The 25,057-nt window shown below is 33.3% G+C and overlaps 4 protein-coding genes across 7 annotated transcripts; 1 reads left to right on the top strand and 3 right to left on the bottom strand.

Moving 5' to 3' along the window:
- Window positions 1-3,973: 3,973 nt before the first annotated feature.
- Window positions 3,974-9,597, bottom strand: LOC110602109 (protein PHR1-LIKE 3). 2 transcript variants are annotated; one of them, XM_021739531.2, is made up of 6 exons: window positions 9,081-9,597; window positions 5,582-5,658; window positions 5,410-5,464; window positions 5,024-5,111; window positions 4,873-4,942; window positions 3,974-4,575 (listed from the first exon to the last, which is right to left on the bottom strand). In XM_021739531.2, exons 1-6 carry the CDS (start codon window positions 9,277-9,279, stop codon window positions 4,129-4,131), a joined length of 936 nt encoding a protein of 311 aa, XP_021595223.1. In that variant the 5' UTR covers window positions 9,280-9,597; the 3' UTR covers window positions 3,974-4,128. The 2 variants fall into 2 exon arrangements, with proteins under 2 accessions (XP_021595223.1, XP_021595224.1); XM_021739532.2 differs by having other exon boundaries at window positions 5,024-5,099.
- Window positions 9,598-11,344: 1,747 nt separating this feature from the next.
- On the top strand, window positions 11,345-17,544 carry LOC110602140. Its single transcript, XM_021739571.2, has 14 exons — window positions 11,345-11,458; window positions 11,543-11,619; window positions 11,718-11,829; window positions 12,162-12,244; window positions 12,734-12,799; window positions 13,264-13,364; window positions 13,587-13,705; window positions 14,227-14,267; window positions 14,686-14,774; window positions 15,323-15,485; window positions 15,573-15,689; window positions 16,026-16,070; window positions 16,439-16,567; window positions 16,887-17,544. Exons 1-14 carry the CDS (start codon window positions 11,401-11,403, stop codon window positions 17,019-17,021), a joined length of 1,335 nt encoding a protein of 444 aa, XP_021595263.1. The 5' UTR covers window positions 11,345-11,400; the 3' UTR covers window positions 17,022-17,544.
- A 928-nt stretch (window positions 17,545-18,472) lies between these two features.
- On the bottom strand, window positions 18,473-20,166 carry LOC110602141 (60S ribosomal protein L13a-4). Its single transcript, XM_021739572.2, has 4 exons — window positions 19,800-20,166; window positions 19,325-19,441; window positions 19,140-19,227; window positions 18,473-18,830 (listed from the first exon to the last, which is right to left on the bottom strand). The coding sequence occupies exons 1-4, from the start codon at window positions 20,069-20,071 to the stop codon at window positions 18,687-18,689; spliced, it is 621 nt and encodes a 206-aa protein (XP_021595264.1). The 5' UTR covers window positions 20,072-20,166; the 3' UTR covers window positions 18,473-18,686.
- Window positions 20,167-21,643: 1,477 nt separating this feature from the next.
- Window positions 21,644-23,899, bottom strand: LOC110601070 (transcription factor FAMA). Of its 3 annotated transcripts, XM_021738074.2 has the most exons (5): window positions 23,740-23,899; window positions 23,461-23,585; window positions 22,655-23,359; window positions 22,126-22,557; window positions 21,644-21,972 (listed from the first exon to the last, which is right to left on the bottom strand). In XM_021738074.2, the coding sequence occupies exons 2-5, from the start codon at window positions 23,482-23,484 to the stop codon at window positions 21,883-21,885; spliced, it is 1,251 nt and encodes a 416-aa protein (XP_021593766.1). In that variant the 5' UTR covers window positions 23,485-23,585; window positions 23,740-23,899; the 3' UTR covers window positions 21,644-21,882. The 3 variants fall into 3 exon arrangements, with proteins under 3 accessions (XP_021593766.1, XP_021593765.1, XP_021593764.1); XM_021738073.2 differs by lacking the exon at window positions 23,740-23,899 and having other exon boundaries at window positions 23,461-23,733; XM_021738072.2 differs by lacking the exons at window positions 23,461-23,585; window positions 23,740-23,899 and having other exon boundaries at window positions 22,655-23,422.
- Window positions 23,900-25,057: the final 1,158 nt, after the last annotated feature.

Raw genomic sequence — 25,057 nt, 5'->3', positions numbered from 1 at the left:
AATGGTCAATACTACTATTATTATAAAGGCCACAAAGCATAAGGACTTGTGCCAAAAGAATTCAAGCTATGTGCTTTCTTAATAAATATAAAAAAATTGGAATCAAATTCCACAGCTTTGAACCAAAGGGAGTTATTGGAGGATCACCTAGTTTAAATTAATAAAATTAATAAAATTAAATTAATTTAAAATTTTAATTTAATTATTTATTCATTTCAATTCGATTTAATTTTTAATTTTAAAATTTTTAATTATTTCAATTTAATTTAATTTTGATTAAAAAAATTAAATTAAACTAATTAATTATAATAATATATTATTTTCAATAATATCAAAAGATTAGATCATATTAAAGTTAAAATATTTTAATTAAATTTTAAAATATTAAAAATAAAATATAAAAAATAAAAAATTTATTAAAAATTTAAATTCATCAAATCAAATTGAATCGAACTAAATTATTCAATTCGATTTTTAATCAAAATCGATTCAATTTAGTTTTTATAAATATTAAAATTTTAATTTTTAATTTATTTAGTTCAGTTCGATTTTAAATCGAATCGATGAATTATTTACCTAATTTTTTCAACTATTTTTATTATTTTTTAGCGATAAATAAAAATTAATTGAAAAAAAATAAATAAATAAAGCCCACTTTTCCAATCAATGTAACTGTTCGTAACTTTCCTATCCAGGGAATTTCACAAATAAAAAATGTTGCTATTAATAAGGCTGCATTTTATTTGGCGAAAAATATTTTATATGATAATATTTTTTAATATTTGAAATATTTAATAAAATTAATAAATTAAAAATATTTTTTAATTAAAAAAATATTTTAAAAAAATAATTATCTTTTCAAAAGAGAAATTATTCACTTTTCTAAAAAACTTCAAAGCACAATCAAATTATATTAATTTAATAGTTATTTATTTATATTATAATATAATAGTTAATTAGCTTATTTAATAAAGTATTAATTAAATTACCGAATCACAGCTCGAGTGTCAATATATCCTCATTCCTAAATACATAGGGTTCACCTTTTTATTTTTCAAAAACTCTCTTATTTATAAAATGCTCACACGTTGTAGGAATATTAAACTATTTTATATTATTATTATATAAAATAATATAAATTTATTTTATAAAATAATATATTTTTTATAGATGCACCACTTATTTAAAGAGTAAAATATTTTTTTATATACGTATTTTAAATTTAAAATTATTGATTAATAGAGAATAAATTATAATATATTATTTTATTTTTTAAGATTTAAAATAATATAAAAAATTATTATTAATTTATTATGATAAAATAAATAAATAATTAAAAAAATAATTATAAATTCAATTAATATGCATAATTTTTAATTATAAAATAAAAAATTTAAAGATTTCGAGTATTAATCTAAGTATAAATTACGCATAAATAAATTTTATTATATTAAATAAATTAAAATTTTTAATACTCATTATTATATATTATTAATATCTAATAATAGATTCTATTTAAATAATTATATTATTAAAAAAATAAAATTTATTAATTTTGTGGATAGTGTCACAGAGTGATAGTGGTGATAGAGGGAGATAATCATTTAAATAAAAAACATACTGATGACTGAATTTCACCATCCCGTTACGAGGTCGGGCTCATAATGACAGCTTATGATCTAAAGGCTTCTAAGCCTCCCGAGCGAATCAAGTCCAGCCCGCTCATCCTGGAGACCGGACTCCATTTTGATCTCTCAATTAGGTCGGCTCAGCCCTTCCGGCCCAGAGACCAAACCTCTCTTGGGCTCCAATCCTACTCTCATCTTTCGGCCCAGTTCGGAGGAGGAAAGGCAGTCAGCCCATTCGTCTAGCAGGTCTATCCGCATGCGTGTCAGAGGAGAACTAAATGGTCCGCATGCGTGTCAGTGGAGAATTAAACGGCCGTTACGCATGGAGCATATATTTGATATCTTCGTATGTCCGTATCCGTGTGATAAAAGTGTGATAAAAACAGATGGCCTAATGACAGTGAGACCGCTACATGTCACTGACAGATGAAGAAAAAAATAAAGAGAGAGGGGTATTCACCTCTCGGACTAAATTTTTTATAAATTTACCGAATTCTTGTAAAATTCTATTTTCTGTATATCAGATCATCAAATATCAATATTTGAATGGTCAGAAAGAGTTGTGTGGTAAATGCTAAATGTTAAGAGAACAATAAGACAACAATAAGAGTAAATAGAATTGTATGAAAAATTATATGAAAAAGAAATTGTCTCGGTAAATATTATATATAATAGACATGAAAATTATATTTTTATAAAAAATAAAAAATTAAAATCATCACAATTATTAATATAATAAATTATAATAATTTAGATTTAATAATTTGTTTAAAATTTGTAACACTTGATTGTGTTAAAAATATTATTTTATATTTTAATTATTTATCTATTTATATATTAAATTATTTGAGTAAAATAAAATTTTAATTTGATAATATTTTATATAATTAATTATATTAATTCTTTAATTATTTTATACTTTATTATGATTAATATTTTTATAATAATTTTAATTAATTATATATATTTATTCTATATAATTATTCACGTTAAATCAATAAAAATATATAACATTTATTAATTAGATGATATTAGATTTTAAAAAAATTGAGATAGTAAACATTTTTTATATAATATTTTATTATGAACTAATATATTTTTATATTTTTATACAATAATTTATTTTATTCTCTAAACATCTTTTTATGTAATAGTTATTCAATTTTTAGAAATAAATTTCTAACATTTTATTTATTATTAAAATAAAAAATACAATAAATTTTTTAATAATAAAGTACAATAAAACTTTTATTATAATATAACAATATATTATATTAAAAAGCATAAGGAAATCAAAAGGACAGTAACGATTGATATAATAAATTATTGTATTTATTATATCGAAAAGTAAAAAATTACAAAATCATATATGAATAATGATGATAAAAATAATAAATTTTATTTAATATATATGAATTATTATTTTATATAAAAATAAAATTATAAATATATAAAAATTAAATTTATACATATAATATAATTTTAATAACGTTGGTTATAATTTTTTTATAATTTATTTATTATTGAAAATAAAAATAAAATATATGTTAAAATTTTTATTTTGTTGTGATTAATATATTATATTAAAAAGCCACAAGAAATTAAAATATTATATATTAATAATAATAATAGAAAATTAAAAAGTTACGTATTAATAATAATAAAAAAGTATATACAAATTATAATAATAAAAATAATAAATTATATTTATTATATATTAATTAATAATATTATTAAATATAAAAAAATAATTTAAAAATAAAAATAAAATATATTAAATTTATCACTTGAGATAAATAGATAATTTTAAAAGTATTATTTAACATTACTATATAAATTTAAATATATAACTATGTAAATTTAAATATACAACTTAAATAAGTAACTTATCAATCACTTCGTAACATTTTTTAAACCCAACTTTATATATATATACATATATATCGAAAAGTATGGTTCTGGATCAATATCCTATATTAATACAGTATTCTTGGGCTATGCTAAATCATAAAGTGCGCCCGTGAGACCTACACCTTCACACACAAAAATTCAATTTTGATTTTTCAATTTTTCTTAGATCATAGATTGTAGAATCCACCACTTATTTATTAAATAAGATATCAAGATTACCTTATTCAAATCTTTTGGAACAGTGGACAATGGAATGGAGCGTATTTCATCCATCATCCCAAAGTGGGCAAAAGCGAGTTTATGCTGCAAATTTTCATTACCATTGTAATCCTACTTTTGCACTCTCATCTTCTTCATTACCTTTCTGAAGCATTCGTATGCCAACAAGAAAAGCAAACTACATAATGCACTGATCTTCTGCAGAAGGGAGAAGATTTGACAAAGACATCCTGTTAACTCATAAAGATCCAAAAGCTATACATGATACACTAGATTAAGGTCACCATGATGTTTACATCTACTAAACAAGGAAAACTAACCCAAAAGAAATAAAAATAAGTCTCTTTTTCTAGGATGGAAATGACTTGATTCATCCTACATTACTCATCATCCATTCTACTTCTCGCATGTTGTCTTCCAAGGGTAAGGCTTCTTCATTACCAAATCCAGACCGTGGTCTTTTCTTTATGGAAGCAGCAGCCTGTGAACCAACACCCATTGGAGAAACTGGGCTCCCAGTTGAAGTCAAGCAGCTTTCCACAGAGCAATCACCAATTCGAGCTGGCAAATTCGCAGTACTTTTGTTCTCCAGTGCTGCAGCAAGTTCAGAAAATGGTGGCATTTTTACGTTAGCAACTGGGACAATTTCTTGGCATTTGCCGGAAACCTTGATTGCTAGCTCAGACAACTCTTCCCTGGCAGCTTCAAGCACAGCAGATGCAGCAGCCTCATCATTCAAAGCTTTACAAGCTTTCTCAAGAATTGACTGCAGGTATTTCCCCTGTGCTTCAATCCGAAGTTGAAGACGACGTTGTACCTACTCCCAGTGAAAACCCTCAAAAAAGTTTAAAAACCATCACTGACTCCCACACTACTTGTATTAAAAGAACAAAATTGAAAATTATACTTCAAACTCAAAAAAGTGGAGATTGCACTCTTATTTTGTTTACAATAAACCATTTCCAAAAACATGATTCATCAAATAAATGCTAGGTCATGACTCACGAGCAAACTGCTGTAGAATTGCTTAGCTTTCATAATGAGAACCAAAAGAAATCCCGAAACCCACATTTTGTTAGCCACAGAATATACAGGATTGAGAGTGAAAACTAACCTCCAGCTGCTCATGCAGTCTTCGTTGGACTTCCATCTGTACCCGCAAAGCCTCGGTAACCTGGTAACCTCTGTTTGGAGGAAGACAAGCAGAATTTCAATGAGGCACAGAGATAGAGCAAAGTGGCACAAAAAGGAAGAATGTGACATACTCGTTTATATCCTGTGCTATCATTCTTGATGATGTTGATGTTGATGAACCGGTGTCCTGACTTTCCGCTACAGATGCTGCAATCCCAACTACACGTCATTACTAAATGAATTAGAGCTTTAACTGCATTTTGCACCAGAAATTCATTTTGCACAACAGAGAAAGATTTCATTCCATTCTCTAATTATACCTACCCATTCTCTAATTATACCTACCCAAAAACACTTCACATCCCCATTCCCTACTCTAAAACATTTATGATCTTGCAGGGTCGTTTTATTAATTGTCTTTAAGCTCATTAAAAACAATAATAAAAAAACTATATTTTGCAAGGAAAATGATAGACATATAAACTCATAACAATTCTAAAGTAATTGAGCTTCATACCATCTTTAGAGTTATCATTTGATTCCTTGCAAGATTGCCTTCCTAACCTGTATTTCTGCATTCAAAGACATCAAGGAACAACTCTAAAATCAAAAGAAAATAAAAAGAACAAACAATAAAAATAAAACACCACTAAGATGAAACAATTTAAGTAAGAATAGTATCAACAAACCTGTAGGTGGGATTTTAAGTGATACAGGGTAAGGCCCTTTACACCCATTGTTCTCATAATAGTCTTTGGTGTTGCTTCTGCAATGCATGTCAAGAAACCAGAAATTTTACTTTAGTAATTAATCAAGAACTGTTCGCTAGAATAGTAATTCAAGTTCATTTGAGATGCATGTGTTGCCTAATGCCTGATCATAATTTGATATCAGGATTCAAGTTGACAATACGCTAGGCTTAGATAGAACCCAGCTAGGACAAAATGAGAACAAAGAATTATAGACTATAGTTTATAATTATCTTCCTGCTTTGGAACCAGCTATGAAATCACTGTCACTAATGGCAGAGTACTGCAACTATAAAGTCCAAAACATTGAAACCCAAAATAAAAGCAACTAGCATCTCTTTAACAAGTCAAACCCAATTTCTAGCCAATCATATTCAAGCATCTTACTATCAGTGCATAGTGCTTTATACCCATAGTGCTTTATACAGACCATTCACAGATTTTCTTCTAGCTTTTCAGGAAAAAACTATAATCGGAGCTTGTGCATGCTATTTGACACCTGCGCCTCAAAGTATACCTTGATGCCTGTGCTCGAGGCATCAAACTAGGCCTTGCATGCATCAGATCGAACAGTGGCCACCTCACACACTATTGCGGATGCATAGGATGTTGCATCAACTATAGGGGCACCCTGTGGATTGCATATGACTTGCTATTAGAGCAGCTACAGCTCCTTAAGTCAAATCCAAAACTAACTAATTGCTGTTATTAAACAGCTCCTGGTAACAATAAGTCGAATCAAACACTAACTAATTGCTGTTATTAAACCTTTTTTAGCAGTGAAATAAATGTGAGAAATGAAAACACTGGATTTGAGAGAATTTAAGATCAAAACATGAAACTGTTTTTCTATTAGGTGCAAGCCTAAAAAGATTCATGATTATAACCCATCAGATAACATCCATGGAAACCACTTCAAAATACAACCACACCACATCTGTCATCACTACTGCACTTCAAAGTGTTGAACATTCAAGCCACCACCCACAGTCCTAGTGAACGTTGTCAGTGTGTGACATGATCAAACTGCCCGTATTCTTCATGCTGCTTTTTCTTTATCTATTTCTCGCATTTCATAATCATTTTATCACAATACTCAAACATTAAGGCAAACCATGAAATCTGACTGATTCTAGCAGAATCTAGTGAAGCAAACACATGAAGCTGGAGCACATATATTGCTCATAGTAATGAAGACATACATTTGTTCAAAAAGAAAAGAGGGCACTTAATAGCAAGTTAGCAACACAGCCTCTGTTCGGCAAAACAACAATTTGACAGCACTGGTATCTCAGATACTTGAGGGCCACTTGATAAAGCAAGGGTGTAAATTCATGTTGAAAATATGAGGGTTAGGCACATGAGTAACAATTTCTTCTTAGCCAATAACCAAAATGAAAATGAGTATAGCAGGACATTTACATCCCCTACTCCTCAGGCCAAAAGATAAGAAAGACTTGAAGTTTGAATCTTCATTGGTTTCAAAGAAGCTGAGGTAATACTCAGGGCTGTAGCAGAAAAATCAAACTGTCCATCCTTTCTCTTATTAAGATGTGCCTTCCCTGCAGTCCTCTATTTAGTGAAACTCATATGTTCATGGAAAGTCGAGCCTCCAATTTTTGATTTACGGTTACCATATTAGATTTCTAATGGATGGCAAACAGTTAAAATTAAAAAAGAAAATCAGTGGGATTAACAGCTGTAGAAGAACAACTTCATGCATTTTAAATTAAACAATGCAGTGAAAAATCTTGTCTGCTAAAACTGCCACCCTGTACCCAATAATCAGTAGAAGTTGCTCATTTTCCTTATCAGATTTTGACTCGCAAAAAGTTGTTAGAAATACCAACTACATAACTCATTTTTCCATGGGATTCATTGTCCTGTTTCTTTTTGAACATAACTTCCTACGGATTCAAATATCATAGGATATATTTACCAAAAACCAAAAAACCATATTTAAAACTCTCTTTTGAACATAACTTCCTTCTGAATAGCCCAAACTTTTGAACACCTTGGAATTAGCACCAGATGTCCAGCCTATATGCATACAATTTATCAACATAAATAAATTGCACAACTCCACCCATGTATGCAAAACCTATCACTACTCAACTTCTTACAGTGACTACTAATAATACCATTGCATTGGAAGGAAATAGATAAAACTGTAGAACAGGTAATAAGATATACAATGGCAGTATGGCACAATGAGGTAGTATTATTGGTTCATTTGTCCATCTATATATAGTCAAAGTTATGGCACAATGAGGTAGTATTATTGGTTCATTTGTTCATCTATATACAGTCAAAGTTACAGACCACAAATCTAGTTCTTTATATCTAATATAATATCCATCCAACAGCTAAACCACAAATATTTATAAATTCAAAACAAATAACAGAAAATAACAAAGTTCTATAGTGCCTCATTTGTCCGCTTAGTTGTATTTTCCTGCAATAAAATATTAAATTAAAAATGCCCAACAGGCCCGTAACAACAACACAAGAATTAAGAAGAAATAATTAGAAAAACAATAAGCAAAACATTAATGATTAATCAGTCAACTAGAAACGATTGAAATGCAAACGCTGAAAGGTCATACTTCTTGTAAATTCAAAATCATAACCGTTTAAAAAAAGATCATATTTTTTTTAAAAAAAAAGTGTGGGTCGTCTTTACTAATAAATAGAGAAAATAAGAAGAGAGGAGAGACATGACCCATTATCACGCTAGCAATAACAATGACACCAGCGAAATTTGCCAATCCATCCCAAATAAATACATCAAAATATCTGATGCTAACAAATAAACCAAAAAATAAAAGGTTAAAAAAATAAAAAAAGGAAAAACAAATTTTACTCTCCTTAATCACTCAATAAAGAGAAAAAATCATCAGTGACCATTAGTTAGCTACCTGCAAATCAACAAATCAATTGCGGAACTCACACCATAAACAGATTTACATCAAATTAACTATACAGAATCACCGCAAATTGAAGGAAAAAAAAGCGCAAATCTCGGATTAGTGGTTGTTGTCAATCAAAAGAACCACTGGACTCAATTGAAGACTAGCATAGCATCCAAACCTCGGATTAAAAAGAAGGGAAGAACAGAAAGCAAGAATTTCTACTCATTGCATGAACCCTAAAACACAAGTCTCAAGCTCTACAAATAAACAATACTTCAAGCAAAATTAAATTCAAACCCATAACTGATAGCTGACGCATACTATGCTATATTCATGTACAATTACTTGTATTTACCAGTGAAGAAGATAAGCAGTGTCAGGTCAAACGTCAAATAAACACACATTCTAGATTAAAGAAACCAGATGAAGAGAACACTAAAAGCTCAGCAATCCAAGAAATCAATGAAATTAGATAAACGCGTACATAAAAATGCACAAGTAAATGAAAATGGAGAGTTTATACACACTGTCAGGTCCACCCAGCTGGGTGACAGCATCGACGAATCTCTCATGAAGCTCAGCGGTCCACCGGAGGCGGGGCTTCGGATCAGTAGTGAGAACCAAGCTAGCATCCCCAGGCAAGTTTGTCCCATCAAGCGACCCACCCTGGAACTCTCCGTGTCCTCCACTCCCATCCAGCGGCAGTGAGTGTATCGCGGAGTACATTTTTCCCCGACAAAAAATGAACCCTCCGACGGAGAAGAAAGGGAACGAAAAAATGCAGCAGAAGATCCGATTCTGGTTCCAGGGTCGGGGCGCGGAGCCCCAGGTGAGAACTGAGAAGGAGAGGAGAGAGAGAGAGAGAGAGGAGGGGTTAAGACAGCGATGGGCTCATCTGCGTGATGTGTTGTGTTCCAGTCTTTGGCTTTCTTTTTCTTTTATTGTGATCGTATGAGTATATGGATTGGATGTGTGTATTTTGTAGTGTGTACAGTAGGCAAAGGAGAGAGGACTCTCTGGCCGCCACATGCTTATGGTTATGAGCGTTTGGTTGGGAGGGAAGGGAGAGTGCAGCGCAGTCATCTGTGATTGTATTTAAATATTTTAAAATAATGATAATCTTTTAATCAAATTAATTATCATCTTCATTCAATCAAGAATATATGAATAATCTTTATTCAATCAAGGTAGTTGGATTTTAAGCGGATTAGGTTGGATTGATATACTCTTTATTCGAAGGGAGATAGTCAATAATAAAGGCTAATCATGTTTATAGACAGTATTATCTCAATTATATAGGTTTTCATTTATTGATTGATGGGATTGATATTTGCCCTAATTATACAGTATATGTTACATCACATTATTAAAATTCATTAAAATATATATAAATAATTATAATATTCTCACTGTTCTACCGTGTTAACCCTGGCAAAATAATTATTGTTTTTTAATTTAATTTTACTTAATTTAATTTTAAAAATAAAAAATAAAAAATTTAATTAAAATATAAATTTTATTGATATGTATAATTCAATTAACATAATGAGAAATATATATTTTTTAATTATGTTAATGTAATTATTTTTATACGGACTAGATTATATAAATTAATAAAATTTATATCTCAATTTAAACGGATAATTATAATTAACACTGATTTTTAAAATTATATTAAACTAGACAAAATTAAAAATATTAACTATAATTAATAAAAGATAAAAGTCCATTTTACCTTGTAATTACTGCATTCTTCCATCAGAATTCTGAACCCTTAACAAAATCATTTTTGAATCCATTTGATTTTTCTTTTAACTTTTTACATAAATTTATTAGGGGAAAGGACTGAGTGAACGTGGAATTGAGGTTTCCTTTCTTCTCGTCATGACAAAAGACCTTCTTCTTATTTTTTTACTGCTTTTGATGAGTTGCAAGGACAAAAACGACTGCAGTCTGCAGCTAAATAAGTTGCATTTTACCCAACTGCAAAAGCTTTTTCTCAATAAAGAAAAAAATATTTATAAATTTAAAATTTTAAAAATATTAAAATTTTTTATAAGTTAATTATTTTTTATAGATGGTGTGACATTTTGGTAATGTTAAATATAGTGTGGAGAATGATTAAGTCTTAATTTTATTGATTAAATAATTACTTTCTTTTTTATTGGGTGCCCTCCACCTAAGAAAAATTTAGATCACACATCAGCATGGTTCTCTAGAAAAGGACATTTGTGAAGGGGGATGACCTCTTGAATATTATTACGTTATGGTCAATAACTCAAAGTTAATCCATCCAATTTCAAGGGTATATATATAATTTCCTTATCTTTTTACTTTGTCAATTTATCTGAAATGGCAAGCTATAATTTCTGTCAGTGATGAGAGGGACAAGGTCGCTTTTAAAATCTATAGTTTAGGTTTAGTTGGGAGATGTATTTCAAGAAAATATAGTATCATCATCATCATTAATCAATTTTTTTTCTTTTTCAATGAAGAGTTACCACTTATATCTAATTAAAAATAGATTTTTTTTATTTATTTATTTACCTATAAATCTATAGAATTCATTGCACTTAGCCAGCTAGCCGATGTATTCAAAATGTTTATGGAAGCATCATGATGGGCCGTAGATGGGCCTTAATGTGATCGTAGTCAGAATTGGAAAGAGAATGCTGGGCTTTATTGTTCAAAAGACGACATGTCGTTTATATGAACCAACGCATGAATGCGGGATTACGAGATATGAAAACGGCATCGTTTATGATTGTCCAGGAAGCGAAAGGGGTTTAAGAACTCTCGATAAAACCTTCATCTCAGTATCCATCTGCTATCGATCCTTTGATTACCATGTCATCTCGCTCTCTCGCTTCTCGAAATCTCAATTTCCTCTTCCATAGACCCAGAGGTACCTTCCTTGTTCTCTTCATGCGTACACAGATATAAGCTCATAAATACCATTCTCTCTTTTCAACTCTAATTTCCTCTGCAGTGATTTCAAATGAGTTCACAACTCCTCCGTTTCAAGCCCTTTACTCCACTCACATTGTCGGTGATAAACCAATTCTTGTGAGTCACTTGATTTTATTTTTCAATCATTTACATTGTTTTGCTTTCGGCCTCTGCAATTCAATGCTTTGTGGGTTCATTGTAATGTGCTTGGGCAGGTCAGAGATTTCATTCATTCAGCATTATATCATCCAAAACATGGCTACTTCTCGCAAAGATCGAGGTCTGTTGGAGTTCTAGAGAGAAGCATTAAGTTCAATCAGCTTGAAGGTGCCTTTTTTTTATTGGGTTTTACACAGTTACTCGCAATTATTTGGAATTTATTAGCTTTTGATTTGTATTCTTCTCTTGTGAAATTAACGCAAAAGTTCAAAATTTGTGCATCTGATGACTAATTTTTTTTAAAAAGTTTATGCTCTCTTTCTCTCTCTATCTCTCTCTCTTTATATAATACGGAACTTATTCCTTTCTTGTGGTACCATGCAAATTGGTAGCAAATAATGAACTGGGCAAGCACCTATAATCTGGATTATGATATACAGAACAAGTTCGTTTGAAGTTGCTTTGTGAATTCAACATATTAGTCTGTTTCCATTTTTTAGGCAGAAAAGCTTATATCAATCACTTGGATAAAGTCTACAAGCAAAGTGATACATCATGGTTTACTCCAGTTGAGCTTTTTAAGGTAATCTTTCTCGCTCCTAGCGCATTTTTTTTGAGTTGAGAAATCTCAATTTGTATAATTAAGAATATAGAAAATTAGAGTTCAAGTATCTTTCTCAGCCTTGTTGACTTGCCATTTTTACTCTCAGGAGTAGTTGACAAATCAATTTATTTCTAATTCCTGTAACATTGACAGTCTTGGTTATTCTTGATTTTATAACCTAGCAGTCATTTTTAATCAGACAGTTGTTGTCAGTTGTGACTCCCTTAAATTAGCAGTTAGAAATGGTTCTGCGCTTTGTTTTTTAGAGTTAATGCCGTTGCAGGTTAATTATAACTGAACATATTCACAATGGAGAATCCAAAACCTGTTATCTTTTTTTTTTTTTTTTTTTGCATTCACAATGATGGTACTTAATTAAGAATGAATATTGGAGCTTTTATTTTCTTATTGTCTGCATGTGTGATGCTTTATAGCTTGTTGATGTTGTGAACTTCCCCTTCTTTGTAGCCTTGGTATGCCCATGGTATTGCTGAAGCCATAATGCGAACGGCTAACCTTTCAGTTCCACTAAAAGTAAGCTCCATCTTTCTTCATGAAACATTTGACATATGAACTATAGTTCTTATATGTCATTTTTCATTTGATGTTTGAAATCATTTCTGGATTTTCGTCATACTTTGGTATTATTCTCTCATCTTGAGGAGAAAGTTTTATTTTTCTTTGGGTTTACCTAAATGGCATGGTGGTTTTGTAAAATTGAAATTAGGTTGTGATCAGTACATTTATGTGGAAGTGCTGGATGGGATGGGTGGTGGATCATATTAAATCATAAATTTGGCCATTGCATTTGTTGATTTTTTTTCTTGAGAGTTAAGAACCTTCCATGTCAGATTCATAAGATATATGAATTTGATTTTACAAATCACCACACAAGTATATTATTTTTGCATTTCTCATTCATATTTATGCATTGAGGTTCACTCATTGAACAACTTGAGTCTGAAAAATGATCCTGTCGTTGTACTTTGTGCACTCAGATATATGAAATTGGTGGTGGATCTGGAACTTGTGCAAAGGGCATAATGGATTACATAATGTTGAATGCACCTGCAAGAGTGTACAACAGTTTGACTTACACGTATGTTCATTTGCTATCCTTTTACCTGCCAAGAATTAAATGAAACCTTGATAAATATTAAGCTTTTCAATGTGTGTGGTATCCATCTAAGTTGGTGCATTATATGGATAGGAGTAAATGAATTCAGCATGTGCATGAATGTATGTAGTGTGTCATTGTATTTATGGACTATAACATTAATGTGTAATGTATTGTTCTTAACTTATTTTTCATTTGGTTCAGCTCAGTGGAAATCAGTCCATCACTTGCTGAAATACAAAAAGAAACTGTTGGAGAAGTTCGTAGTCACTTGTCAAAGTTTAAAGTAGAATGCCGTGATGCTGCTGACCGGAGTGGATGGAGTATGGTTTATTAATTTTGAATTTATTCTTCTTTTTGGGGATTATTTCTGACTAAGCTTTATTTCCATTTCTATGCATAATTCAATAAACATAACTGACATAGTGTACTAAAAAACCATGCTGGGATTACAATATTTTGAGGAACTGATGGCCATCCATTTCCATTTATCGATAGTATTATTAAACTCATTGCATGTGATTAACACCTAGATTACTGGCTCCTTTCCGGAGTATCCCTTATCCGTTGGCAATCTCATGTGCAGCTCGGATAGGCCCCATACTGTTGGGGCTCTATGGAAAAAGCTTCTTCTAGAGATATCATACTCCATAACATACTCCAAATCCTAGAAAGCAGACTGCTTTATTGCACAATAAGAGAATTGATTTTGTTTACTTTTATCTATATCAATCTTTCAAGAGTCACTCTGTGGAGAAGGAGATGCACTTGTGGATTATGTTGCTTTTAGTTTTGATATAGTTATAAGGTTATTCAAGTGTGCTTATAGTTTCTTTTTTAACAGGGGATGTGGAGCAACAGCCTTGCTGGGTAATCATGCTTGAGGTGTGTTCAATCTTGAATGACTATACTTCTGGGCCGAAAACTACAAGTTGCTGCTATTGAAGCAATAGCATAAGTTATTCCTCCAGTATTTGGACTTTGGAGATGATAGACATCTGCTATTGCCTCCTATTTCCTACCTTCTGATATTGTTGGTTAAGAAACATTTTACACGTAATAATTATAATCCTATATTGTGATGTACATAATACAATGGATAAAAAATTTTGGCCATAAACTTTTTCTGTGGTCGTCTTGTCTTTTCCCCCCTCATGTTTGGAATAGAACCATGTGATAAACAGTAGTAGATTGCTTATCCCTGTGGAAAAATGGCTCTCTTACTGCTATTTACACTCTGAAAGCAAGTATGCCTGTGAATGCTTAGCCTGCAAGATTACATATATACATTCATTTCTTGCAGGTTCTTGATAATCTTCCACATGACCTTATCTATTCTGAAAATCAAGTTTTGCCATGGAAGGAAGTATGGGTTGAGAAGCAACAAGATAGGTAAGAACCAGTATGAAATATCCTTGAATTATTTACTTGCAGGTATTTACATCATGGTTATCATATTGAACTGTTTCAACCTTTTTTGGATTAGCATGTTGGGAAGTTAAGCAGGACATTGTACACATGTGTTGCTGGTGATATTATTGTTCAACTGTAGCCTAACTTCCCAAGATCTTTCATTTATGCACATGCTACCTCCTTTTATCACATACTTTTTGTATCATACACTTAAACTTTTAATATGATCAACTACAAAACCTCATAACTTATCCTACTTGGAATAGTTCCATTCTAGTGTTCTGTGATAATGTACTTGTACCACTTTAATTTCAAAGTGCAAGGTTATTGGCCGACATATATTACCTGTGGCAAGCTGGGGGATGCATTACTTGGTATTAGTCAATTCTAAGGAATATAACTGTAAAAGGATTAACTTGAAGTTTCACACCTTCTAGCTTGTTTAGTTAATGAAGTTTTGATTGCAAGTAACTGCCACTGGACTACTTCATTTGATCCTTGGTTGCCCACAAATTATGCATTCGCAGGAAAACACTCTCAGAGCTGTACAAGCCACTACAGGACCCATTGATCAAGCGTTGTGTTGAGGTTATGGAATTGGACAGTAATCAATCTGTATCAAAAGTAAGCAGCATTTGGTCTAAGGTGTTTCCAAAACCCCGAAGATGTTGGTTACCAACTGGCTGCTTGGTTAGGAACTGATGATTCTTATTTTACATATTTTTGCTTTATTAATACAAATTTAATTCCTGCACTTACACTTCTTTGAACATGCAGAAATTGCTAGAGGTGTTACACGATGCGTTACCAAAGATGTCACTGATTGCTTCAGACTTTAGCTACCTACCTGATGTAAGCATACCAGGTGAAAGGGCCCCTTTGGTTTCAACCAAGGTAATCTTACTACTGTTAATTGGATATTGTTCAAGCTTATCATGTCCTCTTACATATATGCTTTTATGCTTTATTTGGAACTTATTTTAGTTGTGCGTTCTGCAGCTTCTCCTTTTATAACTTGTCACATTTTATACTTTGTCTCCTTGGCTTGATCTGTAGTAAATCACAGTCGAGGAGTATAGATTTCCCCTCAAATTCAAAGAATACGAACAATGAAATTTTTCACCTACTTCAAAATTCAAATATGATTTCACCTTTGGTTTCTCCCTTAGACAATAGCCGAGGAGGCAGGATGGCAAAGATAATTGACCTTATTGACCTTTTGATTCACAGAAAGATGGCCGCAGTTCTGATTACAAAAGCTATCTGGAAGCAAAGGTGCTCTCTCTCTCTCTCTCTCTCTCTCTCTCTGTGTGTGTGTGATTTTTCCTTGCGTCATGCTTTTATGAGATCTCAAACATATTGCCTGCATAACCTTTTAGACTTGACAAACTCTTATCAATGAATAGTCAGAACAGTAAATGTATAAATAGGCTAATCTTGCTTTCACCAGAGGGCAAGGTAAAGTTGCAGGACTGTCAAGTGTAACAATTGTGCGGGACAAACATCCATTTAATTAAGTGCTTCTGAAACAGTGGCTGAATCTTGATTATCACTCCTGATTCTTTATGCTGCTTTATGCTTATCTTATTAAAATCCTTTATCTGGTATTTTCAACGCACAGCCTTCCTACCTTATGCTTGCAGGGTGATGCCGATATTTTTTTCCCCACTGATTTTTCGCTGTTGGAGCGTATGGACCATTACTGTTCTGGTTGGCTGAAACCGCATCAAAATAAATCATCAAAGCAAGGGAAGAAGAGGCGGACGCTTGTAGTAAGTTCCTTCTGACAGCATATCACTGGCTTATTCCTTGACTCATAATTATCTCATCTAAAAGAGAACATTAAATTGTTTGTGTTACCAATACTTATCATACGTGGAAAAAACTACATATCAGTATTAAGAAATTCTTTGGTTTTAAAATTGGCGGTGTTTATGAATTATGATTCACCCGTAGTGTTGGTCAACAAATCCCATTGTGCTTGACGTGCACCAAATAAATTTTAGTCATGCCAAAAACTTTCTGAGATGCATCCACGCTATTCATAACACAATCACTTCTCCATGCTCTAACTTGCATAATCTCGTGTAGCTCGACACGTCATCATTCATGGAAGAGTTTGGTCTGCCCTCCAAGACAAGGACCAAGGATGGATACAACCCACTTCTAGATGACTTCAAGAATACTAAATTTTATCTTAGTGTTCCAACGCATAATATCAAGTAGAGAAGCGGTGAAAAAGGAAGAGTGAGACAATCAGCAATATAAATCCCTTGGCTGATTTCAAAGGAAGCATTAGGTTGACTTCTTCGAGGCGCTAATATACTCTGGATCAGATCATCTAAAGAAAAATGGCTATATAAATCAAGTGATACAATATACAAGTTGTCTGGAGCCATATTGCTTTGTTATCTAGCTTTTCTACAGGATTATTCAAAAGCAATGCAGCTAAGTTGGTTCTTACATTTCACATTTCTCCGATGAGGAAACATTTTCTATGGTGGAGGGCAACTCTGGATGCTCTGAAGATCAGGAATATCTTCTTATTTTGATTCTTTTCTGCCGTCTCCAGTTTACTACCTATTTCCATTTAAAAAATATATTTATAGTTTTCACAGGACAAGAATAAATGTGTGAAGATTTTGCTGTTAGGATTCTCCTTCTCTCTACTCTTTTCTATACTACTGGATACATTTATGATGTGAAAACAATTCCCTAAAATAAATAACATGCAAGTCCATAAGTTTTACGTCCTACTGCAGAACTGTAGCCTGTAGGGGGCTGAGGTTTTTTTAAATTTGGTACTTATTCCACTGTTTATCAACTCCATTATTTTGTTATGACCATCAAATTCAACATCAGTCGTGACAAATTACCAAAATAAAATAGAAGGTAGTATCAGTGAATTCTATGAATTCAATATGATGCAATTGTTCTTTTTACCCCTCATTTGGAATTGCATCATAGAATTCACTTATACTACCTTCTATATGAATTCAATATGATGCAATTGTTCAATTTATTTTGGTAAAATAGAAGCTTAGCAAATTTCTCAGGCACCAAATTACCAAAATAAAAGGAGAAGCTAGGGGCAATTGTTCTTTTTACCCCTCAGAAAGGAAAACATTAGGAAGTGTTAACAAATGCGGAAGCTTAGAGTATAACAACCATAGAATTTGTTTTACTGCACGTCCTTCAAGTGAAGCAAGCAACGAAGAGCAATTCTTGCCTATACTCCAAATTAAACCACGATCACTTATAACCAAATAGCCTAAATAGTTTAATCCATTTTTCAGAATTAATAAAAGACGAGCTAGTTAATAAAAGAAATTTATCACTAATCAATTTCTTAGGCACCAACTTAAACCAAAATCACTGTAACATTGAATCAACAGAAGTATAATCTCACTAGACATTCCATTAAGCTCTTAAGATCTAGTACCTATATTTTTCTGGGTTCCTTCCTAATAGCTAATTGTTTTGTAGAACTAACGATTAAGGCACATTGCAGGCTTGCAATTGCAACCCACAACGCATACAAGAAAGCTCAGCCGCCATGGCAAAGTACGCCCCTCGAGCAGGCAACTATGCATCTACACTATTCAGTTAATAGCTATCTGTTTCTGTTTCTTTCATTCTTCGACAGCAACTCCAATCCCACTTTCGTAACAACAAAGTTCATTAAATTTTACTGCATATAAATCAGAAATTTGATAATTTATAATTCAACATACTGCTACTATTAAGCCCAAAAGCAAAGTTGCAAGAGAGATCTATATGGCATGACATAAAATAATCCAGTCAAAAAGAAACTCTAGAAACAGAAAACAAATTTAGCTGCAACAACAATAATCTCAAATTTCCCAACGGTAAAACGACCTCCTCTCCCAATTAATATTTGATGGGAGAAATGATGTCTAGCTGGGATCCAAGCTTCTCCTCTGCAACCTTCTCAGCTTTAACCCTCAGTTTTGTCAACTGCTTCTTCCTCTCGTAGGCCACCTGAGCCTTCTCCTTTCTCTTCCTCTCAAGCTCCTGCAGATAATAACAGACCGCCAGAAAAGGTATCAACATAAACATCAAAAGTCATGCAACTACTAGAGAATATATACCAAGGAACAAAACATGCTAAATTCAAGTATAAAAAAAATTTAAAACCACCACAACTACTGTTCCCAACTCTACTATCGAGATTTTACAGTGCCTTTACTTGGTATGAAATTCTAGCATTAACAACAAGGTATAAAATAGAGTGGTGAACTGCCCAAATGCTCTATACACAGCTCACAGAACCGGCCAAACAATCAAATAAGTTTAAAAAATAGATGGTAAGACACTCCATACCTTGATGGTCTCATAGTGGTTCCATCCCACCTCAGATGAAAGCCTGCCCAGCAAACAGTACTTGTGTCCAGCCTGAAGCCTCAACACCCTGATTCGTTTGCAATACCCAGCAAGGAAGAATATCAATATCCAGTGAGAGGCAATCAAATAAAGAGAAGACATGATATCATATTCAAAGAACTCACTTGAGAGCATCAGGAATAACCATCCTCTTCATCTTATCATATGGTGGTGGAACTCCCTCATAAACCTTCAAACGAGCAAGGGCAGCCTCTCCACGCTTGGTTTTGTGGGGAATCATTCTTCAAAAAAAAAAAGGCAAATTTAGAATGCCCAAGTGGCACCTATACTTATAGAAAACAAATCGTAACAAATATGCATTAATAACTGAATTTGAAAAAAAAATGTATCATCCCTAAAAAGCATTATCACCTCATCACCAACTCGGAAGCAGAATAACAATGAACCCATGATTCACAGTTACGGTGAGCTTTCTAAACTAAAATGGGCAACTTTGAATTCAAGGTATAAAATTCTGACCAATGTTACAAATTTGCATAATCCAGAGACAGCATTTTATTCTTAGTTAAAATCTCATTGCATAATTCAATCTAATGAACAGAAAGTGGAATCCAGAAAAAAAAAAAAACATGATCTTACCCGCGGATTGTGCGCCAGAGGATCTTAGCAGGAGCCCGAAAGTGGATGGGGCCATGAGAAGGCTTGGTGTTCATGCGCTTACGCAAGAACCTCATGTACTTCATCTTCTGCCGCACCAAGCCACCAGAGATGCAAATCTCCTCGCACCTTACAACCACGACTTTTTGGCCGTTCAAGAGTTCCTTTGCTATGATAGACGCAAGCCTACCAAGCATGTGGTGCCTTGCATCCACCACTACCCTCTTGGCGCATATCCCTGACCCGGACACCATTGTTTCTCTTCCCCTCTCTTTCTCTCTCTCTCTCAGTGCCTAGCTTAGCGGCCGCTGATGTGTGGAAAATAGCAAGAGGCACTAGGGTTTTGGCAATATGGGTTTCTGAGGGTTTATATTGGTGCATCGTCTGGGATTGGGCTTCAATGTTCTCGGCCCATTAGATGAATTTAGATTGGGCTTGGTCATGTTCGATTATTTATTCAGGCCCATCAAACATATTACTACTTTCGTGAGAACCCGTCAAGTATATTTTCTTTTTCTTTTTTTTTTTTTTTGATATCAAAACATAATAATTCCTTTCATTTACAGCCAATTCTTCCTATATTTGGTTAGTAGTAGATTTCAAATATAAATATGATTTCATTTTTACGTGGAATTATTTAATTTTTTTTTTTTAAATTTTTACTGTTCAATCTGGAAACTCACGGTTAATGCGTTTTGCATATTGATTATTATGTTTAGATAAAATTTTTATATATAAATAATTTAATCTCACATGATAATTTAAAAATTTACACGATAACCAAATAAATATTAGAATATAGATTCCTTTTTCACTAGCTACTGTTATACAGATTATTATGAGCAACATTTTGCTTGTGGAACACAACAGTTTCTCTAGTTAGTCATTTCGATAATGGGGAAGTCTTCATCGTTGAGGCTTCTTGAATAATAGGGCAGATGGAATCCTGTCAACCGACTTATGCTCCACAATCAATTAATGCCGAGGGTTCCATCTAAACAAGCCAGTCTCTGGAGCCCTTGACTGAAACCCCACATGATCAAACACCTTGTACATGTATCCAAGTTACGACAAAATTAGACTTAACAAATTAATCATGATAGCGAAAGAGAAAATGGTGGGTGATGAAGGAGGTGAATGAACCTTTCCCAAATCCAAACATGACTCAGATATGAGGACCCCACAAGCAAAAAATGCCAGCATCAGCAGCCTAATACTACCAGATCTTGATTCCTGACAAGTCAATCCACGGTGAGAAGGAGAAGGTACGGGACTCGTTGACTTTGCACCACCTCAGAATGCGTGCTAAATCATTTTAGTTCAAACAAAAACCATTGCAGAAACTGTCTCCACCCTCATCTTCTTCCTCTCCTCTCGCATATACACTTGAGAGGGACAAGATAGAGAGATTCCACATGGGTTCACAAAAGTCAGCGCTTCTATTCTGTTGCCATGGTCGCAGGTTTTTGTCCTTCAAGCGATAATAGTCAACCCTAATAAGGATAAAGATCCGGTACATCTACACCATACAACATTGATCTGAAGTTTTTAACTGCAGAAAATTTGGATACTTTATCCCTTGTATATCATTAGTACCCATAAAAAAAAATTTATATATCATCCGTCGTCTGAAATCCATTAAACTCAACTAATTCGAATTTTCACTAAGCAGACTGTTAACATTTTCTCCCTATTCCCAAAATTGGAATCGAGCTCATCTCCTAGTTATTAAAATCCATAAATTATTTTTATCTGATTGGGTTTCTTATCATCTCCCAAATTTATTGATTAATAACTTTTTTAAATTCTGCAATGACATAGAACTATTCAGCAAATGATATCTCAAGGGGATAACCACATATGCTGCCACAATAATCCGCTATAAAGGGGGGGGAAATATGCAGTAAAATAGAAGAGAACAAGAGAGTTAGCTTATTTGCTCTCCAGAATCACCACTACTTAGTTCTGCTAAGCAAATTTACGTTCCCCAAAAGAAGAAATGAATTCATCCATTGTGAGAAAAATAAAAAGTACAGAAAAGATCCATGAGGCCATGTAGATTACGTTACATGCTGCTGTTTGCATGAATAAAACTGAATATCTGTTGTACAGAACTTGCTATATCTTCTGCTGTGAACCCACATTCATTTTCAATCTGCACAAATTATAGGCAATAATTAAAGATATATTCATCTTCGAGTAAAGAACTTAGAATCCAATTCCAACTGTCTAGTAATAATTACCATTGCAAAAATAAATCTGGGTTTGTTTCTGATGATTTTAGAAGAAGAAGATGATGGTGTTGTACCTTGACATTGAATGAATAAAGAACAGTTTGCTCAATGGTGGTGATGTTGGTGTGGAGGATATCAAGCTGCATATCTTCTAAAGCTGCCATAGTCTTAATGAGCTGGCCTGGTCTTCTCCTAGATAGGATCTTGATCAGGGCATCAAACCCTAAAAGCTTCACCTCGACATCAGCCAAGCAGGACTTGTTCTCAGCAGTTTCCTCGCGGAGTCCAGTTTCAAAGTCCGCAAATTTCATTTGATCATTTGGAAGATTCAAAGGAGGAAAGAATATTGGTGACTGAGATTGCTGGACTGTGAAAGAGTTATCTCCCATCTGTCTTGGAGTTTCTCCACAGAGTCTTCGACGCTTTTGCGATTCTAGGCATTGAAGGAGTTGCTCCAATTCTCTTACGAATTCAATGGCTCCACCGATAATAGAAGCTTGGTCTCCCTGTCAAAATATCCACAAAGCAAAAAACAACTAAAATATCAAAAGGGTTTTAGATCCAACAAAGATTTTGAAGAAAAAAAAATGCAAAATTTGATACCCTTTGTACATAAGATCCCGGCATGAGAGACCTCAAAACTCGAAGATGCTCGTTCATTTGCTTCCTTCGATTTCTTTCCACTGCAATATGAGTCATTCTTTGGCTTTCCACTTCCTCGGTAGTTTTGACAGTTCTTGGCCTTCTCCTCTTGTTCTTCACCTCCGGCGCAGCATTGTTCTTGTTTTGAAGATCTTGGTCTCCAAGAAACTGGAGTTGCACCGACGTATTATCCGAAACCCTAGTTTCTTCTTCCTCTCCAACAACTCTATCTTCTCGCACCAATATTCCTGCTTCATTTTCCACATTACATACTCCTTTAAATCTCTCTTCATTTTCTCCACCTAGATGAGGAACCATTAGATGCTGTTCCTCCCTCTTATCATTCAATACAGGAAACTTTAGGAAATAAACTGGATCAATAGCAGTTCCTTCCTCAGATATCTTAGTTTGATTCAAGGCCAACTTAGGCCCAAAATCTGCAAATTGCATGACATCTGCAAAGCTCAATTTATCAAGAGAAGTTGAAGTGCAAAACCCAGATGATAGTTGTTGCTGAAGGGGATGGGGATTATTGAGCATATAATCGATCATTCCACTGCTGATATCACCAGAAGTTCCACCAATTCGAGACTTAACGAATTCGTGATCTTGTTGTTGATGATGACTATGGTGATCTAGAGAGTAGTCTAGACCAGTAAAGGTTGCCTGCAACAAGTGAAGCTCAGAGCAATGTAACATGGTGATGAAATGATATATCAACAAAAACATACAAACATTAACGACAATAAGCTTTAAGCTAAAGATACCGAGTAGTCGTCTTCTTTATCCATAGCTATATATATGGATAACTTTAATCAGAAAACCCTAAAGTGATAGCTCAATTCATGCAAGGACAAAAACCCTAGTGAAATTTCCCAGATGGGTCCTCCTCCTGAAAGAAAAAAATGATAGTAACCCAGTTAGTAATTTACAGCAAGTAATTGACAATTCAGGTAAATATGCTACAATATGGAACTAGGTCTCAGGGAGATGAATAATTAAGTGGGAAAATTTATGAAACAGAAGTTGCATGGAAGTTAGAGAACCTGATTGGAGAGAGAGAGAGAGAGAGGGTATTATAATAAGACAAGGGTAGAAAATGAAGGTGAGGTTGCGACGATAGAAGAGCAGAAGGTAGCATGGGGTACCACCATGGAAGCTTTTCTCTCTCTCTCTCTCTCTCTGTCTGTCTGTTTGTTTCTTCCGAAAAAAAGGTGAAATTTTAGAGATGGGGTCCGAAGATGGGCCTGGTTTGACTGTGGAGAGAGAAGAAAGGAGCCTTGTGGATTAATGTGGATCTCATGGTTTGATGCATACTTTCACCTCCCATTATTAATGTGTGTCACAGGCAAACAAACGCTCTTGCCCTTGCTTTTTACCACCTCTTTTCATGAACCTAATTAAAGAGATGAAGTGCGTGCTGTGTATATTTCATCATTTGAACTTTCAACTTTGAAAATTAGATAGCGTATATGAGATGATATTGAGCTTGATTTGCATGTGACATTCCTGCTAACCTTTCATGTGATTGTTCTAATGGTGGTAAGAAAGTGGGATGATATACAGCTACTCTCCAATCCAATAATATTATAGACTTGTATAACTACAAGCCTTAATGACATGCAAAATTCACCTATATAGCCGATCGAAGAAAAAGAAAATGAGTTTTTTTCCCTCTGAAATCTTCATGAAACAGTATTATTGATTATCAAAATGTAAAAGCTATTGTTTTTGGATGTGGAGCATGTTTATCAGAAGGCCAGATATCGTATTCTTTATGCTTTGGCTTAATGGTGAGGTTGCATCTGGAGGATATTTTCACCGACCAGTCTCTGATGGTTACCAAAGCTCTATGCTACTAGACGTCGGTCGAGGATATTTATTCCATTTTCTGAGGCTCCAGTTCCTTGGTTTGGAAATGAAGCTTTGGAAGTCGGTTCGGAATAGCTTGGGTTGGATTCCTTTTGCGTATTCACTGTGGGCCTGAATTATGTTTAGAGTAGCTTCTTAGATAGGGCCTCAATCTTTATGCCTGTTTTCGATGATGGAGCTTATCGTTTAACTTGTACACTTGATAATAAAGATTGTAAACCAACGGAACTTAACCAGCGATTGTGGAATAAATAAATTTAATATAATTTATATTATAACTTCTAAAATTTAGCAAATATCAAAACTAAATAATGACCTAACAGAATAAAACCTTATGCTGAAAAAAAAAACTAAACTATGATTTTTAATTTACCCAAAATATTAAACTTTTTAACTTAAAACATATGAAAAAAAAATGCATACTTGTGTGAGCATTGAATTGATTGATTGATTTATTTAAAGAAGCCTTAGGGAAGAATCACATAGAAGTGG

Source organism: Manihot esculenta, chromosome 15, assembly GCF_001659605.2.
Source record: "Manihot esculenta cultivar AM560-2 chromosome 15, M.esculenta_v8, whole genome shotgun sequence".
In the NCBI taxonomy this organism is placed as follows: Eukaryota; Viridiplantae; Streptophyta; class Magnoliopsida; order Malpighiales; family Euphorbiaceae; genus Manihot; species Manihot esculenta.
This window is presented reverse-complemented; position numbering and strand designations above follow the sequence as displayed.